A 12,843-nucleotide genomic window follows, 5' to 3' on the forward strand; every position below is an offset into this window, starting at 1 on the left:
TCGAATAGCTCCTCAACCCACTTCCCTTTGGCTTGCTCGAGCCTCTTCTTTAAGGCAGTTATTAGGGTCTTGTTTGTGGCCTATGCTTGCCCATTGCTTTGAGGATAACGCGGTGTGGAGTATAAATTCCGGATGTTTAGTTCCGAACAGAAATTCCGGAAAGTGATGTTGTCAAACTGTGGGCCGTTGTCAGCTATAATGGTTTGAGGGATCCCAAAGCGGCAGATGATGTTCTTCCATACGAACTTGGTGAGATCTTTGTCCTTGATGCTAGCATATGCTTCAGCTTCCACCCATTTACTGAAGTAATCCGTGGCGACGAGCAGGAATTTCTTCTAGGCAGGTGCTGCTGGTAGGGGTCCTACTATGTCCATGCCCCACTACGCGAAGGGCCAGGGGCCAGAAATTGGTTTTAAAGTCTCCGACGGCACATGCGGTATAGGGGCATGCCTTTGACATTTGTCACACTTTTTGACATAAGCTGTTGCATCTTTTTTCATCGTGGGCCAGTAGTATCCTTGCGAGTGGGCCCGGTGCACTAGAGATTGACCTCCGGAATGATTTCCACATACCCCTTCATGCAACTCAGCCAATATATACAGGGCTTCTGAGTGGTTTAAGCACCTGAGATAGGGGTCTGTAAAGGACCGCTTATATAGGTGCCCCCCGATCAGGGTGAAACGGGCGGCTTGTACCCGGGTCTTGTGTGCCTGCTTGGGTTCTTCGGGCAGAGTACCTGTCCGGAGATTTTCTATGATGGCTTCCGTCCAGTCTTGGCTGTCTGCTTGGTTTGCCTCGATGGTATTGCAAGTGGAGGCTTCCGCGATGGAGGGGTTGGTTTGCACATGGATAGGCAATAATATGGCTTCTTTGATGGGGAGGGAAGCAGCTATGCCTGCCAGGGCGTCGACACGTCCATTTTCAATCCGTTTAATTTTTTTTTATCGTCCATTCGGTGAACCGTTGTAAAGTGTCCCTTACTTTAGTCAGATATCTCGTCATACACTCATCCTTAGCTTCGTATTCTTTCTGGACTTGTCTTACCACGAGTTGGGAGTCACTATAGACCCGGAGCCTGGAGATAGAAAGAGCCAGGGCGAGGTCCATCTCGGATAGGATGGCTTCATACTCGGCTTCATTGTTAGAGACGGGGAATCCCAATCGGATAGCTTGCTCCAGCTGTTCTCCTGTTGGGGATTGTAGTAGGAGTCCTACTCCGGATCCTGATGACCGGAAGGCTCCATCAACCCGCAAAGTCCACCACCCCTCTCCGTGTGGTTCCTTGTGCTGGGTAGGTCTTCGGGAGTATTCCAACATGAAGTCAGCCATCACCTGGCCTTTCATGGACAACCTGGGTTGGAACTCGATTCCATATTCGCTCAACTCTATGGCCCGTTGAAGCATTCTTCTGGTCAGGTCCGGCTTGTGTAGGATGTTGCAAAAGGGCTGGTCGGTCAGCACGACCACCGGGTGGGCTTGGAAGTAAGGGCAAAGCTTCTGGGCGGCACTTCGAATGGCCAAAGCCGTTAGCTCCATCTTTGAATACCTTGTTTCTACGTCCGCCAATGCTCTGCTAACGTAGTAAATAGGTTTTTGCTCCTTGCGTGAAGGGCAGCGGAATAGAACAACGCTAATTGCCCACTCTGACACAGCCAGATACATATACAATTTTTCTCCGGGGAGAGGGCTACTTAGAATGGGCGGTTGCATGAGGCAGTATTTAATTTTTTCGAAAGCGCTCTGGCAGCTGTCCGTCCATTCGCTCGCTCCGACTTTTCGTATTGCTAAGAAGAAGGGTCGTAGTTCATCAATGAAGTGGGCTATAAAGCGTCTTATCGCGACGAGCTTGCCTGTGAGGCGTTGTAACTCTTTTTTGCTCCTGGAGGGTGGTGTCTCCATGACTGTCTTAACCTGATCCGGGCTAACCTCTATCCCTCTTTGGCTGACCATAAATCCCGGGAATTTGCCAGCACTCACGCCAAAAGCGCATTTGAACGGATTTAATTTCATGTCATACTTCCTTAAGAGGTGAAAGACCTCTTGCAAGTGGAGGGCATGTTCCTCTCGGGTTTTGCTCTTAACCACTATATCATCAATATATACTTCCACTGTGCGACCGAATAGAGGTTTGAAGATTTTCGTCATCAGTCTCTAATAGGTGGCGCCAACGTTTTTGAGTCCGAATGGCATGACTTTGTAGCAGTAAAGGCCATGCGGCGTTATGAAGGCTGTATTTTCTTCGTTGGTCTAGGCCATGGGGATTTGGTGGTACCCGGAGAAGGCATCTAAGAAGTAGAGCATTCCTTGTCCAGCAGTGGAGTCTACAATATGGTCTATCCGTGGCAAATGGAAACTATCTTTTGGGCATGCATTGTTGAGGTTGGTGTAATCGATGCACACTCGTCATTTGCCTTCCTTTTTAGGGACCACTACCACATTTGCCAACCAGTCCGGATATTCCACCTCTCTAATGAATCCGGCTTCCAACAATTTGTCAACCTCATCCCTGATAACCTTTTGCCTGTCTGGGTGGAAACGTCTGATCCTCTGTCGGACGGGTCTTGCTGTTGGAAAGACGTTAAGTCTATGAGAGACGATGGAGGGGTGAATTCCCTTTATATCAGAGTGCGCCCATGCAAAGACATCATGGTTTTGCCGGAAGGCGTCTTGGATGTTCCGGGTTTCTTCAGGCGTCAAGAGGGAACTGATATGTGTGAGGTGAGTACTTTCTTCCGAAATCTGGATCACCTGCAAGGGATCCGCTGCCGGTGGATCTTTGTCCGCCGGACTCAGTAATTGCTATTGGTCAAGTGCGTAGGGGGGCTCAGGAAGGGATCTATTCTCTTGGCTGGTCCCTGCTTCTCGCACTATTTGATAGCATTGGCGAGCGGCTAACTGGCTGCCGTATAGGTCGATTTGCCCATCCTCAGCGAGAAAGCTTACCATTTGATGGTACGTAGAGGGGATGACTTTCATGTAGTGTAGCCATGTGCGCCCCAAGATGACATTGAAGGGTGATAAATCTTGTACCACCGAAAATTGTACGTTGAGAGTGACTGGGTCCGCTTGGACCGGCAGTACAATATCTCCCAAGGATGTAGTCGCCGCTCCGTTGAATCCGGACAAGATTCGCCCAAGGTTTTCGAGGCCCGTGAGATCGCGTCCCATGTGGCTGATTACCGACGCTTGTAAAAAATCGACCGAGCTGCCTGGGTCGACTAAGATGCATCTCACGTCAAAGTCTCCCATCTCCAAGGACAGGATGAGGGCTCGCGGTGCGGTTGTAATATCCGTGTGGAGTCTACTGGGGGGAAAACGATTGTCCCATCTATGGGCCGGGGGCTCCCACCAGCTATCCCAGGCCGTATGGAGTTGACGCGTTCCCGTACCGATGCTGCCCGCAACAGCCTCTGTCTTTTTCGTTTGGAGTCGTATTCCTCATCCAACGGTCCTCCGTGGATATAGTTTATAACGGCTTTAGGGGCGACGGGGATCCTAGAGGTCCCTGAGTTGTGATTTCGAGAAGTGTCTCTAACTCTGGCGTCTGAGCGGAGGTATTGCTTCAAATGTCCCACATTTATGAGCCTTTCGACCAAATAATGGAGGCTTCTGCACGTCTCTGTTGTGTGACCATGCTCCTTATGGTAGACACATTTCTTACTATGATCCCTTTTGGATGGGTCCGTTCTGAGGGGTCCGGGCCACCTGAAGTCGGACATGTCTTGGATCATAGGAAGAAGCTTCTCATAGGATATGGAGAGGGGTGTGAGGGGCGGCCATTTCGGACGGCTCTGCTCCTCCTGCCTTCGACTGGACGGCCTTGGCCGGTCCGGAGGTTTTGCACTTCCTTCCGCACTACTTCTGGATGCCTGTCCGGCAACCAAGACTTGTTGGGTGGCTGCTCGCACGTCATCTTCGAGCATTGAGTATTTGCTCGCGCGCCGAAACAAGTCGTCCATCGTCGTAAGAGGCTTCTTAGCGAGCGATTCAAAGAATGGGGTGCCTAGACAGATGCTTCGCTTGAAGATCTACAGGACAACATCCATGTTGTAAGCCTCTACTTGTAACACGGCCTGACCAAACCGCTTCACGAACTCCCTTAAGGACTCGTTCTCTTGCATTTTTATGTTTTGCAGAGTGCTGATGTTTTGTTTATGTCGAGCGGAGCATAAGTATTGTCCCACAAAAGCTTCCGACAAGTCTCTGAAATTATCAACAGAGTTAGGAGGTAGGCGGTGAAACCATGAGAGAGCCTGTCCTTGTAGGCTGGCGGGGAATACTTTGCATAGTAGCGCGTCGTTGCCTATATCGAGAGTCATGAGCTGTCGGTAATGTATGATATGATCGAAGGGGTCGCTGGACCCATCGTACGTGGAGAATTTAGGCACGAGAAATCCCCTTGGGGAGTCGTAATGAATAATATGCGAGCAAAAAGGCGTAGAGAGCATGTCGTCCAATCTTTTGCTGATGGAGCCAGTGGGTAGCTCGTTTAGGGGGTTTCTCCCAGCTTGGCGTACCGCTTGGTGTGGGAAGACGTTCTGCACCATGGGAGTGACCAGGGGGTCGGGGTGCGCTCCCCAGGTTGTGGCTACTGGCGGCCTTGTCTTCCTAGGTTCTTGTGGGTTTAGCCTCGCGCGCATCGCGTCTGACAATTGGGGTCTCTTGTCACGTTGTCTCTTTGATGAGAGACGAGTAGAGTCTGAGCTTTCCTCCTGGGGGAGCTTGGTGTATGGGAGTGTGTCGCTCTTGTAGTCTAACATTGCCCGTCTCGGGGATGGCCCCCGCAGTCCCAGGGTATATTGACTCTAGGTTAGGCCTTGAGTTTGCTCCTTGGCCTCTCGAGCGCTGACCACGAGGAGGCCCCATCGATGAAGCCTGAATTCGCAACACAACGTTTTCTTTCCTCAGTCTCGCTGTTTCCTGGAGGAGAGCTTGCATTTGTCGCTCGCTTTCTAATTGTCGTCTCTCGATGGCTTCGCGCCATTCGTGATAATCTTCGTCTCCCCTAGCCGACAAGCGGCTTCTGGAAGGTGTGGACATCTTTGCCGTCGACTGAATCAGAGAATTCCTATAGACGGTGCCAATGTTGATGCCTTACGTCCCAGGGATCCACGTCGTTGCCAAGTGGACGTACGCTATCAACCAAGATTGAGTTTTGACTCAGTTGTCCCTGCAAAAGATGTCCGGACAAGATGTCCGGACACACCCTCCGATGATTTTGTTAGCCATGTCTCTAGAGATTAAGCTGTCGGCTTTTTTCAGGGATAACAAGCTTACCTTCTTCCTTGTGTGAAGGTCCTCTTATATAGTGTCAGAAGCTCTGTCTCCCTTTTTAATGGTGGGAAGACTTTTTGGCTCATCATGATGTCCTCAAGGTGGTGGCAAAGCCATCATCACCCTGCAGGCGGCTGTCAGAGATCGTGGGAGGCGACTTGCCATCGCTCTTGTCCTTTCGTTCTGCAGGCGACAGAACGTGGGCGGTGGCAGGCTATCGGGGATGACTCAGCAAGGCTTGCTCGCTACAGTCAATGATCCGGATCATAGGCTCGAGTAGGATAGAGCATCGCCAGGGTATGATATTTGAGAGTGCCGTATGCCTCCCCTGGGGAGTCCAGATAGAGGAGCGCGCCACGTGTTCTCTTGGGCAGTCCGGATGGAGTTGCTCCGGATAGCGATGCGCGTCACGTGTTATCAGGGGGAGGGGTCCCTACATAGACCAAGTGAAGTCTAGGGATAAAATGGTGGATCAGTTCGTGTTTGGTACGGCAAAGAGGGGTAGGGATGATTTAGATTGATTAGTGTAATGAAAATGGAATCATATTTAGAGCTTTTGATTTTTTTTTTCTGTTTTTTTTTCTCTATTTAAGGTTTGATTTGGGAAGTACATGAGATTTAAATTTAGCATTTCAGATTGAGGGCAATTTTGATCAATTAGTGTAATGAAAATGGAATCACATTTGGGGCTTTAGATTTTTTCGGTTTGATTTGGAAAGTGCATGAAATTTAAATTCGGCATTTTAGATTTAAGGCTTTGGATTTTTTTTTTCCCTCCCCTTTTGATATGTGAATTGCAAGGTATAGGGTTTGATTTGGAAATTTAAGGTTTGATTTGTTAGTATTTTAATTAATGTTTTGGGAATATTATTAATAGATTTAAAAAAGATATTAATTAACATTGGTTGTAAAAAATATTATCATTTAATATTATTTAGTAATTTTAATTATTTATAATATAAGATTAATTAAAATTACACATTTAATAAAAAAATATGAATTACAATTATATTTAATTAATATTAATTAGGTGAAAGTATATAAAAATTAGAAGAAATTTTAGTATTATTAGTAAGATGATATGATAAAATAAGGTAAGATATAATTATAAAGGTATTTTAGAAAGTGCACAAAAATTTAAAAATAAATTTTAGGAAGCACAAAAAGATTTTAAAAAAATTAGAATTTAAGATTCATATTTTTTATTTTCATTTAAGGTTTGATTTAAAAATATTTAACTATTCTAATTAATGATATTTTGATGTTAATTATGATTAATATATTTAATAAAAATAAATTATAAAATAAATTATGGATAAAATTTTCATTAGAATTAAGGATATTTTAGATATTTTTACGAAATTTAATTAGTGATAATTTGATGATAATTAGAATTGGATTATTTTATAGAAAAGTTAAAAACCGTTTTATAAAATTAGTATTAAACGCACTTTAAAAGCAGTTAAATTTTATTTATTTTATTGGATAAGCGGTTAAATTTTATTTATTTTATTGGATAAGCGTGTTACATTCTTACATTCAATCCAAAAGGTAAAATCAGCAGAGAAGTTGACAAGGCCATAAACTATTTCTAAGCCATGAAATTTTTTACACGGCCAAACAAGGCCTTAGCTTTGGAGGAATCAAAGAGCTCTATCACATGGCAATCTCCCCTCACGAACACTGCTTCCACCTCTATCCCATTTCCCTTTAACATATCAACGAACTCCACCTGGCGGTCATGCAACAAATCTCCCTCACAGCCCGCCACCAAAAATTTCCATCCCACCCGTCCGATCTTTGAACAGTGTTCTGAGGCATTCTTCGCCATCGGATTGCTATACTCGTGATCACGGTCAAAGCCCTCTGGCAGTGCTAATTCCCACATCAAATCAGTAGAACAAAGAGGCAGTACACCGTCATTTTCCAACCTCACCTCTGACCCGCTTCTGTGGATCCCACCAAAAAATGGTTGGTGCAGGATCAGCCCTCTGATCTTCAATGGTTCAAGATCTGCAACCGAATCCGCCACATGTATACCCGCGAAGTACGCTAGGTTTCCTCCAGCGCTGCTTCCCATGAGAAAACAGCGAGACACGTCAGCATATTCCGACACCCAAGCCTCTCCGCTGCTCTTGATCCACTTCAGCGCCTCCACTCCGTCCTCGTAGGCCGCCGGAAGCCGGTGCTCAGGCGCCAGCCTGTACTCCACGGAGACGACTACGGCACCGATCTCCGCCGCCATGAGAGCGCAGAGATCATGAAAAACGGTCGTAGCGGCGCTGCAGATCACGAAACCGCCGCCGTGGAAATAAACGATGAGGGGTAGCTTTCTTGCAGCTCCAGCGGCAGGAGGGGTAGAATCCCGTGCTTCTCGGGGCAGGAAAACCCTGACCCAAATGTTCTTATCTGGGTTGACGGTGATATCTTTGGAGAGCACTGGGATGTGGGTGGTGTGATCAGGTGATGGAGCTGTGGAGGGTAAGGTGACGAGCCTGGTGACGGAGCCGTCGGGGTTGTTGACCATCTTGAGATAGTCATTGAAATTGGGTACTGCAGGGTAATCTGCCATGTTGATCACTGTAATATTTGTGGGTAGTCTGGCAATGAGCTAAAGGATAGTCACTAGACTCACAACTAGATATATTTATAGACTTATGGGATTAAAACCGTGTTTGGAAACCCTAATTTGAAAATCTAATTCATCATCATGGCCTCGTACAAAAATACTTTATTATTTTTTTTATAAAAATAATAATTTATTTTAAAACATGTACTTAATAATTGAAATAATTAAAAATATTTATAAAAAAATAGGTTACTTACAAAGAAAAAATCACGAGAAAAGACAAATTCATAAATATATTTTGTATTTATACCGAAGAGTAAAGGGGACAGGGATGTGTGCAATCAACTCCCATAATCATTCATTATTATTACATTGGAAATTAAAAGTATATTTTATAATTTATTGGACTTAGGCTTATCAAAATAATTCTAAAAATAGGTGTACTAACTTTCCACATGAAGCAGCGCAGTGCTAGTCCAAATAATCAGAGGGCCCGATATCCCTTTCGACTCTTCACGGGTTGATTCACTTCATCTATATTTGTTGGCCATTGTTTAAGCAACTTGGGGACTGGCCAGCCCCACATTGTCACATTGATTGTTTGTAGCTCATACACTTGCAAGCTAGCAATGGACATAGATATTCAAATACGTACCTCACCAAAACGTCAAGATCGATTTTGTTGGTCATGGTTGTATTGTGTGGAAGGACAAAAGCTAAAAGTACCGTCAATGAGTTCCATTAAAAGTGTAGTTTAAAGTGGGATAACCCCAAAGCATACCCTATTTGTTGTTCAACATTGAGGTTGAGGTGCAAGTTACGTAAAGGGTAGGAGAGATCAGTCTTTTTCTTTTCGATTTGATGTTGATTTGAATAAATCAAAGTAACGTAAGGAATAATGAGAAGAAAAGTCATGCATTTTGATTGCCTTATTCATCACGGCACCACCAACATATCATTCTTGATTCTTACCTAGAATAATGTATAGTAATTTCTTCGTGTATTCTGATTTGTGATCGCATGGTATTAGAGTACAGATTCTAGGACGTATACAATTTCTGTGGAATAGCAGAAAGAGAGAAGAGATAGACCAAAGAGTTTGAGAGCAATGAGAGAACCTGCCCCCTTGATAGAACAACTCCAAGAAGAGAATTCAATCCAGAATAACACTGGTGTTGAACCAGACTCAAACTACACCGAGTCATGAATCTGCTGCTGCACCAATTGGAATCAAATTGGACGACATCAATTATGCCCTTTGGTTCTAGGTTGTTGAGATGTATAGCTCGGGCAAAGAAAAGTTGGGGTATATAAATGGTGATTTTCCTAAGGCCCCGAGAGACAAATCCTAATTTAAGAAGATGGGAACTGAAAATGCAGTGGTGAAGGGATGGTTGATTAATTCTATGGACCCAAAACTGATCAGCAACTACATCATATTTCCAAATGCAAAAGCGGTATGGGATACCATCGCCACAACATATTTTGATGGTACCGACGCCTCACAAGTTTATGATCTCAAGAGGAAAGTGACGAGACTCCAGCAAGGCGGGGGATCTATCGAAACATATTACAACAATCTTCAAGGCCTATGGAGGGAAATTGATTTTCGTCGCCCAAATCCAATGAAATTTGAAATTGATTCAGGTAACAACAGTTGTTTTTCAATTTACACGAGTAAGATTTTAGGTGTGAAACCTGCATTGAAGTTAAGAGTCATCATATACCTTACCCAATAAGGTTGAAAAAATGTGAGACTTCTTTTACTTTAATTCATTCAAACGTTTGGGGTCTTGCTCCCATTTTAATTTCTTCGGGTATCAGATGGTTTGTGACTTTTGTAGATGATTGTATACGTATGACTTGACTTTATTTGATGAAAAATAAGCATGAAGTGTTTGAAAATTTTCAATCTTTCCATTATATGATAAAGACACAATTCTCTGCTAAACTTCAAATTCTTGGATCTGATAATGGTTAGGAATAAGACAATAATGAGTTTCAAGAATATTTCCAAGCACATGGTCTTTATCATTAGATCACTTGTTCTCAAACACCACAACAAAATGGAGTTGTAAACAAGGATTAAAATATTGATAAATATGAATATACCCGTATTTGGATTTATGAATATATAAAAAATATCGGAGAAATATAGCGGATATTTTGATAAAAATATCAGTGAGGTGAAAATTATTCAATATTCACAAGAATGTTTGAAAAAACTTCAAAAAAAAAAAAAAAATGATAAAATAAGTAAGTTATGCTAATTTTTTTTTATAAAAATTTGATAAATATTATCTTTAATCGTACATATAATATTTATCAAATTTTTATAAAAAAATTAGCATAAATTCCTTTACTATATTTACATTAATTTATTTTATAAATTAAAATACTTTTATTAAAACATATTTTTATTACATTTTAAATAAAAAATTAAATTGATTTATATAAAATATTTTATTTGAGATTTGATTTCTAAAAATTTATTACAAGTGACAATTTTTCTATTAACAATAATTTATTTAAATAATTGAAATTATTACTAATTTATCTTATCAAATTAATTTTAATTTATAAAATATTAGGACTTCATTAATTTTTTTATATTGTAGCAATTTTTGAGTAAAATTATATTTTTAATATTTTAAAATAAAAATATTTAAAATTAAATAAAATTAAAAGGATAAAAAAAAGAATGAAGTGATATTAATTTTTTAAAATAACAGTAATTAATGAGATAAATATAAAAACTAGTTAAAAATAAAATGATAGTATAGATTTAAAATAAAAAATAAATTAAAAATGAATAATTAAAAAATAAAAAAAGATAAATATTTTTTAAAAAAAGCTTTCAAAAAAATCTCTGATATTTCCTAGATATATCGATATATTTGTCGATATATCTATGATATTTTGATAGGCTTTTTCCCCTACTTAGCGCGTCGCTTCACACTTGATTTTTTCATTGATTTATCGGTTCCAAACTAATATAGTGCCAATATTTCTACGATTTTCCCGATATTTTTTCGATATTTCTTCTGTTCGATAATCAATGCTCAATATCCTTTCGGGGCCGTCCGATATCCGATATATTGGCGAAATATCACCGATAAAAACTGATTTTTCAATCCATGGTTGTAAAACAAAAAAACAAACATATCCTCAAAACAGCTCAAGCACTTTTAACTGCAGCTCATGCACCCCGACGCTATTGGACATATGTGGTTGTTATTGTTATCTACTTGCTAAATCGAAAGTCATCTCGAGTCTTGAACTTGGAAACTCCACTAGAAGCCCTTGCTCATCGTGTACCATTGCCCTTTATCTTAATGCTTCCGTCGCGAATATTTGGATGTGCTTATGTTCATCTTCACAAAAACCAGCGTACAAAACTTGATCATTGTGTTGTACCTGGCGTTTTTTTGGGTTACAAAGCACTTAAGAAAGGCTATCGGTGTTGTGATCCCACTACAAGATGTCTTTATACCACAACGGATGTCACTTTTCTTGAATCTGAAACTTTCTTTCCTAAACAAGATACTTATTCTTCTCTTCAGGGGGAACTACTAAGTAAATAGCAAAATTGGGAAAATTGGGAAAACTAGCCAGGCTTTAATAAGATGAACATGGAAAGCAATCAAAAGGATGACACAGATGACACAACTAGAAATGATGAAGCTTAAACACCATCTATTCTAGTTGAGGCTCAACCATAAAATAATGAAACTCCAGTTGATCTAGTTAATTGGGACTCAACCAGACGAAGAAATGGAGTCGACGACAGTAATAATGGAACAGAGAAAAGAAACTGAGGATACCGAGACTATGAGTAAGGAGGAGCAGTCCACCTCTAACACTTTAGTACCAAACGACCACTCTCTTGAGAATACTCTTGAGGTACGATCCCTAAATTCCTCTCCTAGAAATATTATAGATGACTCTATTGGTTATAGATTACCTTTCAGACATAATTGTGGGAAGCTATCCAAGCGGTACTCACCAGACCATGGAGAAAGGAAGTCGAAGTATCCGATCGCCGACCATATCTCTACCCATAGATTATCACAACCTCTCAAAGCTTTTGTCCACAAGCTATCTTCTGATCATGTCTCGAATATAGTACAAGAAGCCTTAAACAACCCCAAGTGGACCCAAGCAATAATTGAAGAGATGACAACATTGCAAAAGAATGATATGTGGATGCTTGTGCCCTTGCCAAAAGAGAAGAAAACGGTGGGATGTAGATGGGTGTTCTCCATTAAACACAAGACAGATGGTTCAATAGAGAGATATAAGGTGAGACTTGTTGCGAAAGGATATACCCAAACATACGGTATAGACTATCAAGAGACGTTCTCACTAGTAGCACAGTTGAATACTGTTAGAGTATTGTCATCTCTTCCTGTAAACTTAGATTGACCACTACATTAGTTTGATGTAAAAAATGCATTTCTTCATGGAGACCTTGAGGAGGAATTGTGCATGGACATTCCATCGGGCTTTACTACCTTGTTAAGAACAAAGGTCGTGTGCAAGTTGTAGAATGCATTATATGGATTGAAACAATCTGTTAGAAGTTTGCTTTTTGGACTGCCACGTTATGTTTTAATTTTTCAAAGTTTGAATAAAACTGAGTCATTGTTAGTTCATATTCTTTAGGAGATGTGAGTCCACTTTCATAAATTGTGGATCACGTACTATTTGTTTTGAATTTGAGATTTTTTTTCTCTTTTCAGTTATTTCCCAGTTCTATAAATGTACGCTGGATGGAGGAAATAAAAAAATTGACTTCCGTTGATATATTTTCTCTATTTTCTATTGTGTCTTCTTTCCTTAACTTGTCTTAAAACACCAACAATTGGTATTAGAGCATTATATTCTTGAGGGACTGTGAGTGAAAAAAATTGTGAGTTTTCAAGAGAGTTGAGGGCCACCAAAACACCACGTATTCCGCCAAAATTTCAAGCATGGAAGGAGACTCAAGTTTCTCAGCA

At 41.4% G+C, this 12,843-nt stretch overlaps 2 protein-coding genes across 2 annotated transcripts; both read right to left on the reverse strand.

Annotated features, from left to right (window-relative positions):
• Positions 1–380: 380 nt before the first annotated feature.
• On the reverse strand, positions 381–2,145 carry LOC104882169 (uncharacterized). Its single transcript, XM_010664258.1, has 2 exons — positions 1,005–2,145; positions 381–895 (listed from the first exon to the last, which is right to left on the reverse strand). Exons 1-2 carry the CDS (start codon positions 2,143–2,145, stop codon positions 381–383), a joined length of 1,656 nt encoding a protein of 551 aa, XP_010662560.1.
• Positions 2,146–6,734: 4,589 nt separating this feature from the next.
• On the reverse strand, positions 6,735–7,900 carry LOC100854483 (probable carboxylesterase 120). The gene has a single exon (XM_010664147.3). The coding sequence runs from the start codon at positions 7,844–7,846 to the stop codon at positions 6,866–6,868; it is 981 nt and encodes a 326-aa protein (XP_010662449.2). The 5' UTR covers positions 7,847–7,900; the 3' UTR covers positions 6,735–6,865.
• Positions 7,901–12,843: the final 4,943 nt, after the last annotated feature.

This window comes from Vitis vinifera, chromosome 16 (genome assembly GCF_030704535.1).
Source record: "Vitis vinifera cultivar Pinot Noir 40024 chromosome 16, ASM3070453v1".
NCBI classification, from domain to species: Eukaryota; Viridiplantae; Streptophyta; class Magnoliopsida; order Vitales; family Vitaceae; genus Vitis; species Vitis vinifera.